This window comes from Colius striatus, chromosome 2 (genome assembly GCF_028858725.1).
Source record: "Colius striatus isolate bColStr4 chromosome 2, bColStr4.1.hap1, whole genome shotgun sequence".
Classification (NCBI taxonomy): Eukaryota; Metazoa; Chordata; class Aves; order Coliiformes; family Coliidae; genus Colius; species Colius striatus.
The window spans coordinates 118,682,886-118,706,392 of NC_084760.1; the positions used below are offsets into that span (position 1 = coordinate 118,682,886).

A 23,507-nucleotide genomic window follows, 5' to 3' on the forward strand; every position below is an offset into this window, starting at 1 on the left:
TGGTTGCAAAACTATCCAAACTGCTCAAAGAAGCAGGCTCTTATCACAGGTTATTCACCACCACTCCTGCTACCTCTCAGTGCTGCAGCTTTCCGGGCAGCTTTAGGCTACATAATAATATATTCTTCTGACTACTGAGAGATGCATTAAAATATTATTGTAAGCATTCTAACAATTAACCTGAAATTTTGCACAAAATAAATATGGCAAAGAAGAAAACCCACAGTAAAGCTGTCCTTGTTATTAAATGCAGAAACAGATCTCTGCTGTCTCCACAATTAATTTTTTCACCCAGTTCCTCGCAGAAACTCTGTCATGTTTTGCAAGGCATGTGCATTTCTTCTGTGCTAAAGCTGAAAGCTAAGCCTAAATGTCACCTGAAATAGCAATATAAAACGAATACAGAGAATGATGATTGTGTACGTTAAATTTCAGTTCAATGCTTCCTAAGTGAGTAAAAGTTGAAGCTCTAAAAAGCAATGTAATGGAAGTTATTTTCCAAAGATGTTAAGGCGGCAATGGAACAGCATGCTTGAGTACACGCTTACTTTGGGCATGTGAGTACAGCTGATGTGCTCAAAGATAAATATGTGCTTAAGAATTTCGCAGTACCCAAGGCCAAGGAGATTCCTCTGGCAGGGGATACATGGAGCAGGGTTAGAGGAGGAAAGGCCTTTTTTATTGCACTGTCCTTCTCTAGTGTCCCTCATGCTGAGTGTTGCTAGGGGAAGAATGGACTGTGTTCAGCACCATACAAGAAAACAACTAAACCTTTCCTCATCCTGTGTAGCGAAACTGTAGAAGTAACTTCTTTTTGATTGCTGATATTGGGTTTCTCAGATGATTTAATTATTTTTGTTATTCTGCCTCTTTTATAAAAGTGGATTTGAAGTGTAGTTTGGTTTATTCTTCAAGACAAAATGTTTGCAATTCCTCCCTTTCCCACCTGCCACATCCATAGTGTAGATTTCCAGATTTCCTCGTAGGGAGTGTTTGAGCTCTAATCTTGCACAGGAGTGTGAAAAGCTTCTCCTTACGATCCCGAGATCTTGTTCATAAACAACTGCTGTGCTCTAAGAGAAGCAGTCGCCCCACATATTTTATTTGATCAGAGTCAGACCAAGCCTGCCCAGCTCTCTTGCCCTACTTCACTGGTGAACAGATACTTTGGAGATGAAGTGTGACTGTGTGCCGTTCTTGGACATGCTGCTCATTTAAATCTCACAGGTGATGGCTTGGGATCTCAGCAGTGGCTCAAAAGAACTGACCTCTCTGTGTTTGTGCTGTCATCTGTTTCTGTGAGGCCAAATAGAGTAGCCCTGATGAACGTGGGATTTGGATGTGTGGAACGTCTTGTTGAGCAGAGTCTGGCTTCTCACAGCTCTTTGTTTCAGAATGACCTGCACACAGCCCTGCAGTGAGAGAGCTCCATGCTGCAGCCTGAAACCAATAGAGATGCTGCTCATCAGTTCAGGCATGCAGCCAGGTGTCTCTGCTCTGTAACTGCTCAGTGAAGTGGACATGGAAACTTTGTGGGGTCTGGCTCTATGAGAGTAATCTGTTTGTTTGAGGCCTGTGACTCATCTTTCTCTCCCCGGGCTTGTCATAATTTTCTGTTGGGGGTCAAAGAAAATGACAAGCCTCCACCTAAACCAATGGCTTAGTGTGATTTGAGGTGATAAAAAACATCTCTGATAAACAGAAGTTTTAAACTAGTGAAAAGCATTATGGAGAGCAATTCTCAGTAAAATCCTTTGTAACACAAAGTGATACTTAAACTTATACTCTATGTTGAAAGTCAAACAGCTCAAAGTGGCTGTTCTGATTAAGGCTGTTAAGGCTGTTCTGATGCCAAGGCAGACAGGTGGGACTCACTTCCACACCATTTTGGGGGAAGAAAAAGCCCAAGATGAAAAGATTCTGAAAACTGTTAGCAAAGATAACAGTGACGAACCCTCTGCCAGATGTTTCCCTGTCCCTAGCTATCCTCGCTGCTTCTAAAGCTAATGAAGTTGACCTATACACTGTGCTGTGCCAGAGCTGTGTTTTGGACTGTGGGTTCAGTGAGCGCCTTTCCTTCCCAGCATGAGGGTCAGTATAAAGGGACCTGAAAGACGTGCGACTGGCAGCGTATCACGATGCAGCTGATGTGCAAAGCAGACACATTTTATGAGCTTCAACTCCCTCCTGTTGGAAGCATTTATATTCTCTTTATCTTACACATTTAGGACTCTCTTTTGAGGTAGATTTAAGGGCCGTTTCTTGTTCACGGTCTCTTATTGGTGTATGGGTACGGAAGTGTGGCACGTATGCTCCAGGAACTCCCCGGGGTAGCTCTAGCTTTAACTTGGGTATCTCTATATATGCTGTTCAGTATGGAGCTTCAGAAGAGCTAGAAGTACCCAATTCATACCCTAGATGTCAGTAAAAGAAAAAAACATTAAAACCCATTAAAAATGTTTGATAAAGGTCTGTGAATCAAGCAATGAGTTAGCCAATTATTCATAAGATAATTCCCTATATGGACTGACAGTTTGAGTCCCAAGTTTCAGCTCAATCAAATTTACACAGCTCAAGTTATAACCTCTTCAAGATGGGGATTGTAACAGGAGCACTGGCAGACCTTAACTACTGTGCCTCTTTAGTAACGAAAGCTCAACTCTTTCACTCCTGCGGTGGCTGCTGGTGCTGCTATAATTAAGACTGTATGGATTTGCATTATAGGTCAGGTTCTGGGAGGTTTTAAATGCACATAGTTTAACTCATGTTGGCTTAAAACCTAGGCTGGAAACTGTCAGGGGCATGTTACATGTTTACTTATAAAAAGAGATATAAATATTAAACACAACAAAGTGACAAACAGCGAAGTACTACAGCAGTGCAAATTAAATCCAGTTTGTCTGAAATCACATGTTTGATTAAAAATGAGACTTTATGGGCATTTACTAATTCCTTCCTCTGCCTCCCCATGGACATGCAGAACTGTTTGTATGCTTCAGAGCAAGAGCTGCACCATTTGAAAATGTTTCCTGAGCACTTTGTGCCTTTTATTTGCTAGTCATCCCCAGAAAGTCCAGTCAGGGTTCAGGGCTCCATCGTGCTGGATGCTGTGCAAGCAGAGGCAGGCTGAAATCCCAGACCTTGCTGAAACCCCTGGGAGGAAAAAAAAGTCTCCTAAAGTTCAGGGGTTCATTTCTTCTGGGTCCTGCCTAGGGCAAGCCAGTAATGAAACCTTTCTGTCACCTGGCACTCGGATGTTTGTGATCCCGCATAGACTCACTGCTGTGTGCGCTAGTAAGCGCCTGCAGAATTGGAGTTTATTTTGAGCCCTTATTAAAAAGGGAAGGAGGAGGAAAAAAAAGAGAAAAGGAAGAGCAGCGTGCCCAAGTTTCTCATGCAGGAATACTAATGCACATACTATTTCTAGAACGTGCAAGTCCTCTGCTCATTCACGGGGAGTCAGCCTGGTATGATAAGAGTTCCGCCCACATTGCCTCTGCCTGATTGAGACTATCAAGACGGTGTGGGAAAGCACCCCGTGCGATCTGCCGTTGTGTAACGCAGCCCAGCGCTGGGGAACTGGCAGAGTTTGGGAATTTGTGTTTGGTCTTAATGTTCTGCACCAAGTTGGCAAGTGAGATTCCTGCTCTGAATGAATGACAGTTGGAGCTTCGAAGCAGGAACATTTGCCCACCAAAGTTGCTGAACTCACCCACTGCCAAGTCTGTCGCTAAATTAGCAGATAGGCAGGGACAGCAGTACGTGGTATGAATTGTGTCATGCTTCTTTGCACCTTTGGGTCCCGATCGTGTGCAGGAGGACTGAGTGCCTGCCTGCAAGATGGAGAAAGGCCACACAACTCAAATATAGGTACTTTTATGTCCTTTTCTACAGCAACCACATAGCATCTCACACGCTTGAATAGAGAGAGGACCACGCTATTTTTCAGAGAGAGATGAGGCATGAGAGGAGGGATGGGGACATACATTTTGGCAGATTTTAATGTCAAAATAATTTTTGCAGTGTTAATTTTCTCCCCCGAGCACTCTGGTCTGTCGATGTGGGTTACTACCCCTGCCCCAGGACAGCAGAGTGAGATGGGTGCCCACCTCTGCTCTCAGCTGCTCAAGAGAATTAGCTGGTGTCTCCAAGTTCTGGTTCCCATGGGATAAATTTAGGCAGGGCAGCCAGAGGGGACAGCGTGGGTACAGCCGCCTGCTGTCGAGGCAGATCCTTCTCCAAGGTTGGCTTCCACTTGTAGGCAGCCTGAAAAACACTGTGGCTCTGGTTTCAGCACACATTTGCTCACACACAGCAGAGGTGTGGGGCCACATTTGCCCTGGAGCTGGGAGCCAAACAGCAGCAGATGATGGGGTGACAAAATGCTGCAGCAGGGTTGTGGGGCATCCTCCACAGCTTGGGCAAAGAAGGGTTGTGGAGGAGCAGAAGGTGACAGACAAGTTATCATCAGTCCTCAGAGCGTGATCACTGGGCTGTCTTTCAGTGCTGGCCTCGGTTTGTCTTCACCTTTCCTAATCTACCAGCATTTCTCAGTCAGTGTTTAGGCATTTCTAACTGTTTTTATCTACCACAGTCATTAGGTTCATTAGGAGTAACCGAGCAGGGTGACACCGCGGTGCAAGGGATATGGGAGAAGGCTGGGGTTGCTCTGCCGGCCGCAGAGGTGCTGTGGTGGCTGTGGCAGGGAGCCGAGGGACTGATGTCCGTGGAGCAGGGCTGGGATGCAGTGGGGCAGTGGCGGGGGCCTCTCCCCAGCCGCCGTGGCCCTGCCTTTGCCGGTTCCCGAGGGGCATTGCCAGCCTCACGGCCAGCGCCGGGGGCCATGCAGCCTCCCTGCTTTCCCCGGGGTGTCTGCTCCGAGGCGTGCACCTGGCCGCTTGCAGAGGCTCGGGGGCGTCGAAGCGTGAAGCAACACCCCCCCACACACCCCCCCATCCAGCGCGGAGCCGGCTACAACGAGGCGGCGTTTCTGGGGTTAACGCGTCGGGATGGGGGGCGGCTGTTTCAGCCTGGTCCCGCGGCCAGTGATGGCCCGGTAACCCTCCCTGTCAGGAAGGCAAGCTCCCAGCGCTGGGGCTGAGGCTGTAGCCAAGTCCCTCGCAAGAGCTGTTTGTTGACCACATTCACGTTCAGAGCCCTGAAGCTAAAAGCACTTTACACCATAAAATAAAAGCACTGTCTTTTTTTCTAAAAGGTTACGTCTGGAGGCCACGCTGCTCATACTTCATACAGAAAACTACTGAAAGGGCTATGAAATCCTCTATGATTTACACTCCCTCTCAGTGCATTAGGATATAGATCTACTCGACTCTGAAAATACCGTGGAGTTTCTAACCGACAGGAATATATGTGCATTATTTCAGAAAGTCTGTTAGAAAACTTGTCAACACATTATAAAGCATAAACCAGGACTTGGCCATTAAATACAGAGATCAGAGACAGAATACATACTGCAGGAAGTGCCGAGAAAAGTCCCTCCGTTCAAAAAAAGGTCTATTAGCTAAAAGTTTACACACAATATACGCCAAAGGGTTTAGAGAGAGCCCGTGGATTGTAATTACAAGGCATAAATGGAATCAGTAAGGGCTTTACGGTCCCCAGCGCAGTTAACGGGGCTGCCAGAAAATAATTTTAATATTGTCATAATTTACTACCCACCGAAAAGCCACATCAAGGATTGTAAATATAGTTACTCTGTGTCCACCACTGCTCATTAAACAGCCTCTTTCCCTTCCCCTAAAAATACAATAAAATACAAACCCACCTGCATTATTAATCTGCGGTTATGCCGTGTTAAAAATGTCTTCTGACTCCTTTTCTTTCTTGAGGTTTATCTCCCTCCAATCACATGACAATGCGAAGCGCTGGGGGGAGGAGGGGGGGACGACGACGGGGGGGGGGAGCACAGCACTATTGCCATCAAATGCCAATATTAATAATTATCCAGCCAGGATGAAATATTGTTTTTAAGGCAGTGAGTTTCCATTTCATTCGAGGCATTTTACGGTGCTGGAATTTAAGGGCACGCTAATGGTAGGAACATCCTTGCTTGCCATTCATGAAAGCATCTGTAAAATTAGCTCCTGAGTGTAGGTTTTAAGATGCGGTCTGGGAAGTCACCTCGGGAATCTCAGACACGGTATGGAAATAGAACAGATTGAGTTGTAACCAAGTGCTTAATTTGCGATGATTTTTTAAAGAAAATCAATGAAATGTTGCCTGTTATTTATTGGGAATAACCAGGGGTAGGTATTCGGATACATACTGGCTTTCAGACAGCTCACAACTAATGAATTGTCATTCCGAGGACTGTTACCTGTGAACCACAGAGCCGTTCAGGGGTAATAAAGTCATTACTTTTTACATTGCAGCCACCTCGAAAAGCTTTATACGTGCTATTATATATAAATCAAATCCCATCTATATCTCTGTCTTTATCTCTCTGGTACACACGTATGCTCGTTTCTGTATGTTGTGCACAGGAACATATGTACGCTTGGATACGGCAGCCAACCCAAAAGCAGTTGGCTATTGTCACCTGAGGCTGGGTCTCCCCGCAAAGTCACGCCGGACAGGCATTTGCTTCCCCCCTGCGCCCAGCGTCCCCAGGTGCATCTTCGGCTGCCGGGCGACAGGCATCGCCGGGCTCGCCCGCGTCCGTGCCTGCAGCGGGGAGCGGCGGGGCTGACCGGCGGCGGGCGGAGCCGGGGCGGCGGGGGGAGGGGGGGAAGCTGCTGGCGGGAAGCTGAAACCGTCCCACGCCGGAGCTGCTCGCCCCGGCCTCTTGACAGCTCCGCGGTGGCGCGGCCGGGTTCGCCTCGCCAACAGGTCCCCGCCGCTCGCCCGCCGAGCCCCGGCCCCCGCCCGCCCCCTCGGCTCCCCCGTGCGGCCTCCGGGCCGTCACAGCTCTGCGCGTTCAAATCTTTCTTACAGTGGCGGGCGGCTCCTCGTCCCCCCCGTGCCTGCCGGCCGGCTCTCTCCTCCCGCGGGGCCGCCCGGCGCTCGGTCTCTCTCTCCGCCTCCGTCCTGGGCACGGTTATCCCCCTCGCACTCCTTTCGCAGCCGCACTTTGCTCCAAACGCCCGTTCGCCTCCGGAGCTTTAATTTCTCCTGCAACCTGATCCCTCCCTGCGCCAGCAGCGTCTCCGTCGCTCCGGGTGTTTTCGGCCAAGTTGCAGCCGCCGCCGCCGCATCCTCCCAACTCCAGCCACTTCTCGGTGCCTCCTGCCGCCTCAGCTCTCCCCCCGCCCCCAGCTGCCAGCCCGCCGCCGGCAGCCCCGCGTTTCGCTTTCGTTAAGAGACTGTCGCTGCGAGCGGGGCTCGGAGCGCCGCCGGGGGAGGGGAGCTCCGGGCTGGCGGGCGAGAGGACCCCGCGGGGAAAGCCGCGAGGTCTCGCCGCCCCCCTCTTCCTTCTCCCGCCCGGCTCCTGCGGCTTCTCCTCCCGCGCCTGCCGCTTCTTCGCTAGCGAAACTCCGCTCGTTTCTCCCCCGGCCCGCCCCGGGGCGAGGAGCCCGTCTCAGCGGCGGGGCAAGGCCCGCCGCTCCCCGCCGAAGTTTCCCGCGGGCCGAGCTCCCGCCGTCCCCCAGCTCCCCGCGGGGCCGCCGCCGTCCCCCGGGGCCGGGCCGCGAGCTCCCGGGAGGAGGGGACTCCGCGGCTTCGAGGCGGGGGTAGGGGGGGCGAGTGGGGAAGCTGGGAGCCGGATGGCCCCCCGCCGCTTTTTGGGTGGTCTCCCGTCCTACCTGTCTTCCCCCCGCTCTCCCATCTCCTCGGCACACCCCGGGGCTAGCCTGCCCCGCAGCCCTCTCTGCCTGGCTCGTGCTTCACTGATGTATTTGCTTTTCCAGCGGGGGTGTGCGTGCGTGTACGGCCGCTGCCTGACTGCCTGCTCGCTTTCTCCCTCTTTCCTCTCTTCTTTCTCCGCGTGTGCGTGTTTCATTTCTCCCCCTCGCCCCTCTCCCGGCTCCCCTCCTGCACCCGCTCCTCCGCGGCCACTTGCGGGCCCGGCCGCCGCCCCCTCCGCCCCCGGCCCCCCGGCTCCGTTCGGCATCGTGCGCCGGGCGGCCGGTGCACCCCCTCCCGCCGCGCCCCCTCCCCTCTCCCCCCTGCGATCACTGTCCATTGGCTTGTCCTGCTCTCTTTTTCATGTCCAGCCCCTGATGAGTGTCCATTGGTGTTGCCTTCGCCTTCCCTCCTCCCCTCTCCCCGGCTTGCCCTGCCCATGTTTTGTATGTCTCTGTCCATCCAGGCTCCTGACGTTCAAGTTCGCAGGGACGTCACGTCCGCACTTGAACTTGCAGCTCAGGGGGGCTTTTGCCATTTTTTTCATCTCTCTCTCTCCTTCTCTCTCTCCCTCTCTCTCCCTCTCCCTCTCTCTCTCTCTTTTTTTTCCTTGCACAAAAAAAAAAAAAGCCATGACTGCTATCCCACAATTCATCTTCCCTGCGCCATCTTTGTATTATTTCTAATTTATTTTGGATGTCAAAAGACATTGATGAAGATATTTTCTCTGGAGTCTCCTTCCTCTCTAACCCGTCTCTCCCGATGTGAACCGAGCGACTCACAAGCCACCGAAGCCACCAACCCACCATGTCGCGCCGCAAGCAAGGCAAACCCCAGCACTTAAGCAAACGGGAATTTTCACGTAAGTAACCCGGAGAGCAATTTATTTAATTTCTCCTTCACGGATTTAATTTTTAATTTGAGCGAGAGAAAGAGGAGGGAAAAAAAAAAAAAGAAAGGAAAAAAAGTGAGAGCGAGTGAGCGAGTCGGGGAAAAAAATGAACTCGGCGCCGGCTCGGGATTCTCAGCATGCCGCTTAATTTCTCCCTCTCTAATTTAATCACCTTGATCACTTTTCTTTCTCTCTTCGCCCCTCGCCGCCAGCCCGCACTCCCGCTCGCTTCGCCTCGCTCCTCCGCTCGCCTCCCGCTTTCCCCGCTCTTTGGCGGCAAGAGCGGCGGCTCTCGCCCCGGCACCGGCGACCAGCCGCCCCGCGCGGGCTAGGTGCGGGGCTGCCGGCGGGCAGAGCCGGCCGAAAGTGGAAAGAAATTCCTGCGGGAGCGGCGGGCCGGACTCCGGACACCTCGGCCGTGCGGGCGAGCGGGCGGAGCGGGGAGAAAGTCCGGTGGCCGAAACCCCTCCGCTGCCGGCGGGCTCGCCCCTTCGCCTCGCCTCGCGGCACGCTCCCGGGGCGGAGAGGGGGGGAGAGCCGAGCCGAGCCGGGCCGCCTCCCTTTTGTTTCCGCCGCGGGGTGGCCGTCCCGCCGCCCCCCGCTCCCCGCCGCCCCGGGCCGGCGCCGTGCGGGGCTCCGCCGCCCCGACCTCGCCCCGCGCCCGCCCCGCCGCCGCTCCGGCTGGAGCCGGGGCGGGGGGCGGCACCGGGAGCGAGGGAAGCGAGCCGAGCCGCGCCGCGCCGGGAGGGATTCCCTCCTCGCCCTCGCTCCGCGTTCTCCCGCTCGCTTACTATTTTTTGGAAGATTTTCAAAAAAAAAAAAAAAAAAGTACAAGTGGATTTTGATTGGGAAAAATCTCGTGTCTGAATGTTTACAAGCACCGCGTGTGCGGGGAGCCTCCTGCCAACAAACACAGGCGAGACTAGCCCGGGCTGAGCACACGCACACACACACGCACACGCTCGCGCACACACCCGCGAACGGCTCTTTTCTCGCCGCCGCGTTTACAGCCCCAAACCAAATCCGCTGTCCCCGGGAGAGAAAACCCAAATCCCGAGCCCAGCCGCCCCGTTCGCAACAACAACAAAAAAACCCTACTCCGGCCGCCTGCCTCCCTTCCTCCAGCCGCCACCACACACACCAGGGCTAGATGCAAGATAAGCGGGAGCGCTCTTTGCACAACAAAAGGCAACTCGAGCTGGAAAGGTTTGGGGCGAGGGGGGTGGAAAGGAAGGGAGAAAAAAAATCTCCCCCTTTCCTCGGAGTGAGCTGGGGGGGAAAGGGAAATGCTGCATGCTGCTTGGGTTTGTTGTTGATTTTTCTCCCCCCTCCTTTTCTTTTTCTTTCTTTCTTGCTCTTTCCCCTGTTACTCCCGGCGGGTTTTGTTCCCTCCCAGGCAGAAAACCCAGGGCGATTTCCTTCTGCCAACGATCCCCGGCTCCCTCCTCTTCCCTTCGCAAAACCCAAACTTTACGCTGCGATTCCCAGCCCCCCCCCCCCCCCGCTCCCTCGGCTGCACAGACATTCCCAGCCAGGTTCGCACATGGAGCCCCTGAGCCACACGCTGTCTCGCCGCAGGCAGCCGCTCCGCTGCGGGCAGGGCCGGCACAACAGCTCGGCCCTGCCCAAAGTTTGCCCTAGAACCCGAGAACTGTGTCGGGGGCTCAGTCCCTCACCCCCCGCCGCCGTCGTTTTCTTTCCCCGCCACTTCTCGTGACTTTTTTTTTCCGTTCCTTTAAATTGCCCAGCGTCGCGTTGGGGTGGGTGCTGCAACATCGGTGGGGCACGGTGATAAGGATGCGACCCCCCTTTCCCAAATGGGATACGAGCGGGGGGGGGGGGGGGGGGCTTTTCCCCGCGCCGGGATGTCCGAGCGGCCTCGGGAGTGGGGAAAGGGGATCACGACGGGGCTGGAGGTGGGAGAGAATGTTGGGAGGCTCTGACTCGCCCCCGGGGGCAGCGGAGACGGACGGGATCCCTGTGGCTCCTTTTCACGGAGACACCCGCGGGCCGGCGCGGAGTTTCCGCACGTGTGGGGCGGGAGCGGCGGCTGGGACGGGCCCGGGGAGGGCGGTAGGAGGGGAGGGGGGGCCTCCCTCCGGCTAGAGCCGCCCCAGGGATGGGGGGAGGAGGGAGCGATGGTGGTGGAGGGGGAAAGGGAGGCCGGGCTGGGGGAGCCGGAGAGCCGGGGGAGATGCCGGGCCCGGGGCCGGAGCCGGGGCCAGGGCCGGGGCCGGCGCGGCGGCGGGCGGGCTGCCTGCCCGATTCGGTCGCTAGGAGGCACAGCGAGATCAAACAACCGGGCAGCCCCGCGAACTTGAACCTGGCCGGCTCCTCCGCTGCCTCCCGGCCGGCGGGAGGGGGAGGGTGCCCAGCTCCCTCCCCTCCACACCCCCCACCCCCCCCCCCCGCTTCTTCTTTGTTCTTAATTTTGCGCGGAGTTTGCTTGCTCCAGGAGGCAGCGGGGGATGCTTCGCTCTCCTCCTCCCCGGGTTCCCCCCTTCCGTAAACGTGTTGGCGGTTCCCATTGTACCCCCAATTCGGTGTGTTCCCCCTAGGCCCCCCTCGCCTTTTTCCTTGCACCGCATGATCCCAGGATACAAACTTGGGATTAAACAGCCTCTCTCCATCCTTGCCACGGCGCGGTGCGGGGAAATGCCCCGGCTGAGCGGATGGGCTGCCGGGGCATTTCCCCGCAGCGTGCGATGGCATCCCACCCCCCTCCACTCCATCACCCCCGGTACCTCCTTTCTCCTGCCACTCCAAAATCCGTCCCGCTTTTGCCGGAGAGACGGTGCGGTTGTTTTTGGTGACTGGGAACGGGGAAGAAGGGGGGAGTAGGAGGGCGAAGGGGGGAAAGCTGAAAAGACATGTTGGTGGAAGGGCAATTTGCATGAAAAATAGGGACGGATGATTAGGGACCCAGGCAGGGAATTTTGATTGCCTCGGAATTAAAAGATAGATCCTGCAAATCAGTGGCAAGACCAGGTGAATTGTATTTTGGCGTTTTCTTTGTAAACCCGGCATTTTATGTTTTGTTTTAAAAGTAGCAGTAAGAATAAAACCCATTTTTTTTCCCCCTGGCTCTGCTTCCATCAGGAGCCAAATGTTTTGCAGTGAACACAGTGCCAGATGTATTTCATACCTTACTATATAATTCTTGTTAATTAGCAATAATTTACATTAAGAGCATAGAAAATGTTGAGGTTACAGGTTTTATATCTGTACATTTGATCATCTTGTTATTTTCAAGAACTTTGCCTCCTATAAAATTAATTAGGTGAAATGTGGAGGTGTAATCAGCAACCTCTGAATTACCACTTCATTTCCTGGTTTTGATTGTAAATCAGCCCCGGTCGGTACAGACTTCAGCAAAGTCTATTTTTGTTTAGCGCTACTTTTAACTGTCTGGTGCCGAAGCAGCGGGTTACCTTCCCCTGCTAAAGAACACTGACAGCGTCAGAAAGAAATCAGGCCGCGGGAAAACGTTATAATTAAGTAATGATTATGCAGAGCTCCTCACTAAGCCAGTTGTAAGGGGAATACGGGTTATTTTGCGCCCTGAGTTGGCGAGCTAGAAGTTAGATTTGCAAAATACCTTTGTCTGTGGCGTGCAGCGAGCTACTGGTGGAATTAGTCCTGCAATAATTTACTCCCTTGGTCCGAAGGCAAGGAAGGGCTGGGGAGGAAAAAACCGCCATGGCCAGCAATCCGGCAGAAACACCCTGCTCCTCTCCCTGCTTCCCGAGGAGCGCCAAGTGCACGTTGTGCGTCTGCTCCTGTCAATTGGCAAGTTTAGGAGAAAACCCCGTCGATTAAGACATTGTTTTTATTAATACGAATGTAACCTTCATATTCCTGTGGTTGTGACCTTACGTTAAATTAGAAGTAGTACTAGAGGCGAGAAACGATGGGCCGGATCCCCGTGTCCTAGTTGGAGCTGAGGTACGGCGAGGTAGTGTGCTCTTTCAGTATTATTTTACGCAGCACAACTGGGAGCTACTCCAGATCTTCCTCCTCAATATTCAGCCTGGGTAGGGTTGAAATAAATTTAACCTGAGTTCACTGGATTTTTGCACTTTATCAAAATCAGTTCCAATATCGTGCAGTCAAATTAAAATCTATTTTTTGATTCTCTGTGGCTTTAAGTTCATTAAATGTGAAATTGGCAGTCAGCTAAAGAAGGTCAGGCTGATTAACTGTTTAGGACTTGTATTCTGTCTCGCTCCTGTTACCTGGCAGTGTTATGAGGTGGCTTGTATTTGTAGTATCCTTTCCTCCTGCTCACTGCAGTTAGCATGTGCCTTGTGTTGCCCAGACAGAGGAATACTAGCACGCTGATGGATGATTTTTTTTTCCTCTTCTCGTGAAAGGCAATAGTGATGGAGACTGCACACAGACTGCCAAGGTATTCCTCTGCAAAATTAACACACACACAAAAAAGGCCAACAGAAAAGAAAGCCGTGTCTGCCTCGTTAGAGCATCCACTGACGATTCTGTGAGCAGAAATAGCCTCATAATGAAGCTTTTTGGAGCTCATTCAGAAAATTTGTCAACTTTGACAACGTTAGGCAAGGTATTTTGAGTTTAAAGAAAGCACTTCTCACTGTTGCAAGGAAATGTGGCAGTCGCTTGGCCACGCTGATTTTTAGATGCTGAGGGCCACCAGTGCTAACACGTTCATCATGATTTAGGCATTCCTTTATTTCAGGATGAAAAAGGGAAAAATGACTAATTGCCCTGTTTCCTTAAGTACTAAAAAATATCCCGTCTAGCTAATGTCTCTGGGTGGACTTGGTGCTGAATTTGATATGCAGTTGAATCCTGAGGAGCAGCTGAAAAGTGAGAGGTGCCTCCTCCTCCCACCCTGCAGGCATTTCTGGTGCACTTGCTTTTTATCATTTTGGTTTCTGCCATTGGTTTATTTATTTATTTGCCTCACCCCCCTCCTTCCCCCTTACAAAAAACTCCCAGCTTTAGAATTTTTAAATTGGAAGCTGCGAAAGGACTGATAGGGATGGTGGCACAAATACCTACGTACACCTATGCATGTGCCTTACCAAGGGCTGGATGTGCCCCTCGTGTCAGTGCCTGGGGGTGTGTGGCCGTGCAGTCTGGCTCTCCCTCTCTTTTCTCTTACACACACACACACACACACACACTCTGTCTGCACGGCCTGTACAGAGAATGTGCAATATCTAGATGTTGAAACACCTTTTGTCTGCCCCCGTGCTCGTTTAGTTCAGGCTGATGAATTTTAGAAAGTAGGTTTTGGCTGGTGGAAAATACACACACGTGTGTGTGTGTGAGACAGAGAGTGTGTGTGCAGTGCTTTTAGCCTTGGATTCATACACATAAATAATATATCCAGCAAGCAAACACCGTATTTGCTTCTCTCTGTAGTACCACAAGAGTTTCACAGTGTATTCTTTCAGTCTATTCATTTAATTTTAGTACCCAGTCGTTCTATCGAGTCAGGAATTTATCCTCGTGTAGGAACACGGACGCAGTTGCAGTGCTCGCTCTCCGAGTTGTGTATGCTTACAGCTGCCTCTGCAAAACCTCTTCCCTGTAACTGATGAATTCATCTCCTCGCTGCCGCGCCGATAGCCGTGTTGCACGCGTTCAGCTGGGGGGGAGCAGGCGGACTTTGTGTGCAGGGAGAGTAATATTCATGAAGAGGGGGCTCGACGCGTTCCTCCCCCCGCATCCAGTGCCTTTCCCGAGAGCTCTAATGATTCTCCTTTTGTTTCTCAAACTGCAGCCGAACCTCTTGAAGCCATTCTCACTGATGACGAACCTGAACATGGCACATTGGGAGCTCCGGAAGGGGACCACGACCTCCTCACTTGTGGCCAGTGTCAGATGAACTTCCCGTTGGGGGACATTCTTATTTTTATTGAGCACAAACGGAAACAATGCAATGGCAGTCTCTGCTTAGAGAAGGCTGTGGATAAGCCACCTTCACCCTCACCAAGTGAGCTGAAAAAAGCATCCAATCCCGTGGAGGTTGGCATCCAGGTTACGCCAGAGGATGACGATTGTTTATCAACGTCATCTAGAGGAATTTGCCCCAAACAGGAACATATAGCAGGTAAATTAAAGCAAGGAGAAGTGTTTGCGAGTTTATTTCCGTTTCAGTTGCACTGTAGCATGTTGGCAGTTGTGAGCTGCCGTGTCTGTCTCTCTGTTCTGCTCGCCGTGGTGACGGCCGACGTGTTAAACGCTCTGCCTTGGGTTCGTGGCGAGCGCACGACCGGTATTTCCTAGTGCCTGCGCAGAGGCAGGATCAACAGGCACGTGCCACGCCAGCCGGTGTTTCTAACGGTATTGTTTGAGGCTGCTCTCGTGATTTGCCTGTATTGTAGTCACTGTCTCCCGGTGTCTCGCCTGCCTTAGCGCTGCAGGAGGAGATTTCAGAGCCTGCCGCGCGATAAAGCGACGAGCTTCCGAGTCTTTGGCAAAGTCGGGGGTGAAAGAGTTAACCGAGCATCAGCCAGCCTTGGTTCCATATTGGCTGTCAGCGTATGGACTGTAATTAAACACAGCCCCATGGCAAAGTGACACCACCGACCTTGACTTTAAGATGCCATTTTCGACTGGCCAGGCCAGAGTAGAGAGGGCAGTTGCTGAAGCGCACAGACATGCTTATTCGAAAAGTTTAAGGGCATGTTGGAAATTTCAAAAGGTTGGTTTGACAGGAAAGGCCGCTCTCTGCAGCCTGCCTCCTCAGCCAAATGATAAATGCTTCGCTGTGCTCTCTCTTGTCTCTGATGTGGTTTTGACAGATGTATCTTGATTTTGTTTGCGGTTTACACAACCACATGTCAGCCGTACAAATGTCCAAGGCAGAGTTCTGTTTTGTGCAGCAAACAATATGAAATGTAATCTATATATTTTTTAAAGGGGTAAATAATTTCAGTTCTGAGCATCTTGTTTTTATTTACTGAAAAAAAGGGGGGAAAAGGAAAGTCATTCTTTGTGCAGATATTTGCACAAATTAGGTTAAAAAAAAATAGAGCTCACTACGTGAAAGCAAATCCCAGAGCCCTGGGAGTGTAACGAGGCAGGCTCTGCTTTTAAAACCATGCTAGTAAACAAAAGTACTACCCGTTTGCAGCCGGCGTTGCAAATCGCTTCAAACCGCGCCAATGCTACCGGTCGAAAAAGGCGAGACCGCGGCGCACTGACATCAACAAACGCCTGAGCTTCAACTCCCCCCCCTGCTCCTCACAGCAGTGTTTGGGATGTGGCACTGCCAGTGCCTCTCTTCGGGGAGCCCGCAGGGTTGTCAGAGGCACAGTACATCATCACATGATGTGCTGGAGCTTGTCTTGGGCTTGCTCTGGCCACAAAGTCAAACCATAATAGGGCAGTAGGAGCTGGGAGGTTCAGCGCGACACTCCCGCAGCCTCCCTGGCCTCCAAACCACCCCGGAGAGCTGGAGTTTGGAAGGTTTTGTGGTGGCAGCAAATATCTGTTGGTCCGTGCGTGGCTGCCTGCGCACACTTGTAGGGGCAAAGCCACGTGCGTACACACGCGTGTGCCGTGGAAACGGGCACATGCTATTTCTGCAGACTAATAGGTGTTGCTCAAAAACACAGAGAGATGCAGTTTTAAGAGGAAACAGGCTCAGCTACTGCCAGGCTACATTTGGAAAGAGACTTAAAGCCCCCAGTAACTCTGCCCTTTGCCCTCCCCAGCCGCAGCACTGAAGGTGTTTTTCTTTTTGCCGGTGTGGTAAGAGGGCAGTGCCCATTTCCATGTGTGATCTGACTGAGCAGAAGCACAGGGCATGATTAATGAAGCGGGAGCCTGGCGGAAGGGATTTGTAGTCTTCCGAGCTCTGGAGCCATACTAAATCACCAAATATGGAGGAGCGGCGCTGTGATGTAACGCTGTATTTACGGACGGCGCCGCTCTGTTGAAGAGACAAAACACAGTATCTGTCAAGCAAGAATTAAACCCTCTCTCCTCCCCGTGGTCCCAGATAGGTCCTTCGACCAGGGGGGATGCCAGGGAGTTCTGCACGAGGGCAAACTCCTCTGCTGAAGGCTTTGCTGTGGCCTTCATTGGGTGCAAAGCATTCTCTCGCGCGGTGCGGGTGACGTGAAGCGAGCAGGATTTGGCCTCGTGCGACGTCACGGGGCTGCTAGTTCACAACAGGCCGTGGTGTTAGCTGACTTCCAATGGTTTGGTGAGTGGAGGGCAATGGGTAAGGAGAGGTACATAGCAGGGGCCTGATCCCGCTCACTCTTACACGCAGGGAGAGCTTTTGCTCTGCAGGCAGGCCTAGCTGGGAGTGCGCCCAACTGGGAGTGGGCTTGTGCCTTTGGTGTGAGCCATGAGCGCTGTTGTGAGGAGACACTGAGCTGCAGTTGTCCAGGAACCTCTCACCCAGAGGTCTCTGTGGTGATGCCCGGACATATACCTGTGAATGTGAAGTCTGAGAGTGCAGATCTTCTCCTGCACCTCCTCATCCAGGATGGAGCTGAGGGGTGCTGGGCTTCCCTGGCTGTTCCCTGTGGTGGGAAATGCAGCTAGGAGAGAAGGCTGTGAGAGAAGGGGCAGGAGCACAAGGAGTTGTGGGGTCTTGCACTGTCCCTCTCCCTTCATGTTTTCATTTCACCTTCCACGTGGGTGAATTTATCTCCCTGATACCACAAAGAAGGGTGGCAATAGTCAGGGAGACCCACTGCTTGTCGCCAGCAGTTTGTGGGGCTCATGAGTAAAATTACCAGCGAGGGTCTTGGAGGGAGCTGTGAAGTTCAGGTTTCTGGAAGGCCCCTGCAATGGACCTCTGGCACTTCCAATTGTGTTCCATTTTTATCTGATTTCTGTGCAAGAATGCAAACTACAGAAAGATCTGAGTGTGTCATTAAAAAAAGGACAGAAGCTGCCTGTAGAAAAACACGAAGGAGTTGAAGGAACTGGGAAATATGTATTTAACAGCCAAGTATAAATGTCCCCAATTCGCTGTCAGGCTGAAAGAGGTGTTACAGGTTAGCTCTGGATACAGAGGTGCCGTAGGTTAGCTCTGGGTGCATGTGTATGCTCTCTCTGCAGTTTTGGAGTTGGTGTGTTACAGTAAGAGATCATGATAAGATAAGTAATGGTTAAGGATCTGCTCATCTGCAGACAATGAAGGAGGCAGGGAGTCATTCAAATGCAGGGAGAAATGATGTCTATTTTAACCAAAGATGGGCTGCTTTTTATCCTCAGTGTTTTCCAGAGTCAGGATGACTACAGGAGCTTGGGGGATGTGTGTGTATGTGTGAGACCCACAGAGGTGCGGGCATGCCTACCTGTCCTTTCCTTGTGGGTGTCTGCCTGTGCCTGGCTTTGACTTGCTATAAAATTGTGAGTGATGCTGATCCAGTGCTATGGCTGAAATGTCATAAATTTAACTGAAAATTAATAGGATATGTTGTGTGGGTCCAATGAGGCAGCTTTCATCAATATGTATGTCAAAGCCTCACCACCAGATACCGGCAGCCCGTGATTTGCAGTGAGTGCTACGGCAGGGCTTCAGTTATCCGCTCTCATATTTTACAATAGGGGGAAATATTAACTGAAGTATCTGGAGATCAGTGAATGTAAAATTGCTGTTCACTTATTGAAAAGGCTGAAGAAATATTTATCGTCCACCGGTGTCAGGTTTTAGCGGTTTGTTTGTCGAACGTGTAAATCCGAGGGAATTAATGAAAGGTGGGGTTTTGGGTGAGGAAAAGAGCTTAAATGTTACTTGGATTCAGTTGGAGGAACACTTTGGAGTGCTGCTGCATATTCTCCTTCATAATGCCGAGCGTGTGTCTGTGGATGCCGTATTTACTGTACAAAGAGGGGAGGAGGAAGGGAGGTCATTTTTACCGCTTGAATCCTTTATTCTGAAGCTGCTTGTGGCATTCAAGTAAAATACGTGGCAAAATAATGTAAGAAAAACCTCTTGTCTGCAGTAACCAGGGGAAGGTGGACGTAATCTGGTGCTACATGTTGGACCGTGTACCTTTGGTTATTGCAGTTCTCAGGAGGTGATGTCTTTGAGTAGTCATTCCACCACAGAAATTTTCTTGGGCCATGAGTAGTAGTTGCCATTATAATTCCATAGGTTGTAAACTGCGATTCCTTATTTTGTTTTGTTTTATTCCGGAGACAAAAAATCGTTGACGTGTGCATTGAACAGTTAGCACTGCATCTGGACAGAAAGATGAAAGCTTAAAACAAATAAGAAGGGGGGAAGAAATGCTGAAGTATTTTGGAGTCAAATTCTGTCTGCTTTCCCCATACAAAGAAACAGAGAGCACAGGCTGGGTAACAGAGTCTCAGGCAGGAAAAACAGTGAGGGTGCTACCCAAAGGCTGCTGCTCCTGAGATTCAGAGCCCTGCGTACAAGCTGTATTTGTAAATAAGACAGAGAAAGGTTGTGAACCGGCAGCTTGGCTGTTTTGTCAAAGTACAATGTCAGAGAAACTCTTTCTAAGACAAATTGTAAATAGAAGTGTCACGATGATTGCATGATTGAGCTCTAGAAGTGTCTTGCAATTGTTGGCATTGTCAGAAGACTTTTGAAAGCTTAATTAAAGGCGGTGGCCTGTGTGGCGGTGAAATTTACTTCTGGGGGGGGAATGTAAAAAATGTAGGGGATCAAAAAGTTGCTGTGATGCTACTCGTGTGGGGATACAGAGGAGAGTCAGTAGTTTCCCTGTTTCCCTCGTTGCCTTTTATAAATAACATTTTTTGAAGAAGCAAACGCATGACACCAGTATCGTCCTTTGTACGAGGTAAAGAGTCTCTGAGTTTTCTTATTCCCTGCTGTTACAGACAGTTAACGTAGAAATGGCTCTTTATTGGAAACACAAATAAGAGTTCACTCAAAGCACAGAAGCAGGGTAGAAAGTTTTCCTCTGCCTCGGTGTGACCCTTCCAGAGGAGCGTCAGAGTGTTGCGGTGCCCTCAATCTTTCTGGGTTTTTGTTTCCTGCAAATGAGGTCTTCTGGTGTAAAGGCTGAGAAATACGTCTCACCTCCGTTCTCCTATTGTATGGGACACTTAATTGTGGAGCTCACCACGGGCAGGAGCATCACCGCATCCCAAGTGCTTGTGGTTGAGGAGGCAGCCTGGCGTATATTAAACTTCATATAGGCCTGAAAAGGTGCAGGTTGGCATCACGTGCTGGAAGATCTGGGAACAACGCGCGTTATACACGGAAGGCTCCGCGCAGCCGATCCCAACAACGGGTTCCGGATGATGGAAACTGAGGCAGGGTGTAAATGAAACACCTTCTAATTAGCCCGATGGGAGAAATAAAGTCTTCCCTAAACATTCCCATAATTTGGTAATGCCTCTTTTAAAGAGGAGGAGGCCTATTAGCATCACCCCGTTTTGTATATGCAACCCTCAGCCCGCGAGCTCTTTCTTACTTCATTCAAATAATAAAGACGATTAAAGAGGCTTGCGAGGCAGTGTCAGGCAACGGGAGCTCAGCCTCCAGTTGTTTGCCTGCACGCATCCTCATTATGGACAGTTTTTGGGCAAAATTCCCTTCAAGCTTCGCTCTGTTTTTATATCCAATAGTACCAGCTTTGTGCAATAAAAGGCGTTTAGCATCAAGCTGGACATGGCCTGGCACATTGCCACTTGTTGGGGTTTTTTTGGTTTGGGGTTTGTGTGTGTGTGTGTGTGTGATACCTAATTGCTGAGGATCTCTCGTTACCTTTCTGCTTGTTGTGCTCTTGTTCGGGTCATGGTGCTGCCATCAATGTCGGGAGTCCAGGGAGGTCATCTTCTCAGCCTGGCAGGCATCTTGAACACAGCTTCTGTCTAGGAGGGCTCAATTTTATGTGTCAGCTTCTGGGATATTGCATAAGTTCATAAAATAAACTAAGCTCTTATATTTTAATACATAAAGACACACACAGATATCTATATATATATACACATACATATAGATAGATAGATAGATTCATACTGGTAGCATGGCCCTAAAATTAACCATTGGTTGTTTTGTTACTGTGTTGGGTTTTTTTTCCCCTTGGGCTAATGAACATATTTTATCTCACTTTGTACAAACACAGTAGCTCCAGCCTGCTTCCTGGTAACATCGGGCATAGCAGCTTTGGGCCCACAAAGGTTGATATCAGTACTTGGATTGTTGTGGTTTCTTACACACTTCTGAATATAACAGGCACAGCAATGGGCCTGCGAACCACCCGAGCAGTTGGGATGGACTGCTTTCCATCCATTTTGTCATGAATTGCCATGAAACTCAGCTTGCCCTTTAGGGCTCTCATCCTGAGTGCGCTTTGCCCCTCCAGACACGGACTGAACAGCAGCTGCGTGTTTAAATGCTTGCAGGAGCTGGGCCTGCGACTGCGGACCCTCGTGGACGGGCAGCCCAAGCCCTCACATTATTCAAACCCTCCTGTGTTCATGCCAAACCCATTTTGAAGCCCATAAACATCCTCCCTGTTTTCCTAATCAGGTTTAATATGCAACGCATCCCATGTGGGGTTCAGTGAGTTTGTTTCCCAACCTTTATTGGCCAGCTGCACTCGCTGTGCATCTTTAAAACATTGCAGCGAGGTTTTTCGCTCTCCTTCCGTGAGGGCTGGTAACTTGGTGGCTGCTCCCTGGCTCATTCTTCATTCGAAGGTGGCATTGCCTCGGGTTGGCGAGGGAAAGGTTTGCGGTGTGGGGTGTGGTGAGGTCAGCCCCGATCCCAGCAGGGAATTTGTGTTCTTCATTTGCCTTTACAATCGGAGCACAGCTACTGTACCTTGGAGCAGCTCTCAGGTGTGAGCTCAGATGGGTGCATGTAAATGTCCTGTCAGATGCAACACAGGAATATTAATGTTTCCTCACCAGTACGCTATAATAAAGCTGTACACAGCCAGCTTAATATGCAGCCGGGCTGGGGAATTGTATAAAACTTCGATAGCCTAGTGTGAATGACAGCGGTGGAAAAAAGTGTTCAATATGCCACAGTTTGCGGCCTGATTTTCCTTTGATCTAAAGCAAAAGGAAAACATCCACTTGGTTCCCTTCTCTTTTCGTGTAAGGTGTTCTTCCTCTGCAAAATTGGCCAGTAAGGAAGGAAAGAAAACAAAGTGTGGAGCGGAGCGCAGAATTGTTTGAGGCACGTTAACACCAGCCTGCTGGGGATGTCATTTTCCCAAGTATTAGCAAACATTTATGTTTTATGGTTGGGATTATTTGCTTCGCCTTTAATTCTTTTTTACTATCCGTGTCTGGTCAAAACAAAGAAAACAGGGTCACCACAAAGAGGGGCTGGAGCCCCTTTTGCCCCACGGCTGCAGGCAGAGCCCGGGCTGTACATCCTCTTCACAAAGGTTTCATTTACATCTTCTGGGTTCAAGTCATCAGCTCCATCCAAAGGTGTCTGTGTTGGAGGATCTTTAATAATGTGCTCATTTAACTGAATCAACAGCTGTCAGGAGCCCTTGTAGTAAATCCACAAAATGCACAAAGAAAAATACATACGTTTCCTGAAACAAAACACTTGAAGCAAATTGGCTGCCAAAAAAAGCTGCTGAATTCTGGGTTTGCAGACAGTGCACCAAAGTGTTTCTTCTCTCTGCTCTCCCCGGAGACCTCTCCCCGCTCTCCTGCTCCGATTCTGCTGGAACTTTTTACCTGAACAGGTTGCTGTTAAAATCCCCCACCACCTTCCCGTGTTGGATGGGTATGCAGCTCAGCTCCAGCTTAGATTTTTGTTTCGCACTCGATAGCTAAACTACCGAGACTGGAGAAAGAAGCAAAACCAAATAACTGTGTTACCATCAAGGAAATGAGGCTTAATATCCCTGTGAAATAGCTGTCGAGGAGAAGCAGTGCTTTACCTCTGCCCTTCCAGGTAGGCGTTGTCAGGGCGGTATCGAGGTCTGAAGCAGCTTCAGAGGTTGCTGAATGCGCACGGGAGCGGGTGAGCAGTCAGGAGCGCAGGTGGAGGGAGGCTTGGGGAGCTTTGGTCAGTTAAAACCAAGGACTTTCTGCTTCCATCCTCCCCCTGCTTTGCGTAAGCGCTGAACAATTACACCTACAATTTGATCTTAGCTTCAGATAGAAAAACCTCTGCCTAAATAAACAATGGAGTTACTGCTGCACAACAAAGGCTTCAAGAAGAGCTCTGCCTTCAGTGGTGTTACTACAGTTGTTGTGGATATTATTATTGTTATTATTATTACTCCTATTACTGCAACTATTACCTTTTCAAAATAAACACACGTTACAGTTCCTCACTCCTTAGGAAGCAAGGAGCTTAATTTCGCATTCATTGCTTGCCTAATTGGTTTAGCAGGCAGTGAAATATAAAATGCAAAAGAAATCATGGGGGGGGGGTGTCCCCTAAATTCACAGCAATTAATTCCTCACCCAGCGTTACTCTGCCGCAGCGCCACAGCTCTGGGTTTTTGGACGTTGCATGAATCATCTGGGTTTCGTTGCATTTCAGCTACCGAGTTGATTCTTTCTGGATTAAGAGAATATATCAGCAAAGCTGCCGTGCTGCAGCCAGGGCATGGCAAGTGCGTGGGGCATCCCCTGCGTGAGGGTGGCCGGGGGCTTCCTTCCCTCCCCCTGGTGTTTTCTCTGTTATTAATGCTGATTTTTTGCTGTTTGGGAAATAGTTGTGGTGCAAAGGGAAACAGTAGTAGGGGAGCCTCGTTCTCTTTGAGGAGATGAAACACAGCGGGATGCATTTGGAGAAAGAGAGTATTACCTCCCAAAAGATTATTTAGAGGCTATATTATTTTGTAATAAACTATAAACTGTCCTGTGTTAAATTTGTGTTACGTTA

General features: G+C 50.6%; 1 protein-coding gene across 7 annotated transcripts in view; it reads left to right on the plus strand.

Moving 5' to 3' along the window:
- The window catches only part of BCL11A (BCL11 transcription factor A), a 90,509-nt gene that overhangs the window by 10,998 nt on the left and 56,004 nt on the right, over positions 1–23,507 (plus strand). For 4 of the 7 annotated variants that reach the window (XM_061989295.1, XM_061989293.1, XM_061989290.1 and 1 more), the window contains exons 1-2: positions 8,311–8,662; positions 14,457–14,786. In XM_061989295.1, the coding sequence (XP_061845279.1) occupies positions 8,608–8,662; positions 14,457–14,786 (385 nt within the window). In that variant the 5' untranslated portion in view covers positions 8,311–8,607. Of the gene's footprint in view, positions 1–8,310; positions 8,663–9,830; positions 9,899–13,195; positions 13,269–14,456; positions 14,787–23,507 lie in introns of those variants that run through there. The other 3 variants (XM_061989294.1, XM_061989292.1, XM_061989291.1) reach the window with 3 other exon arrangements.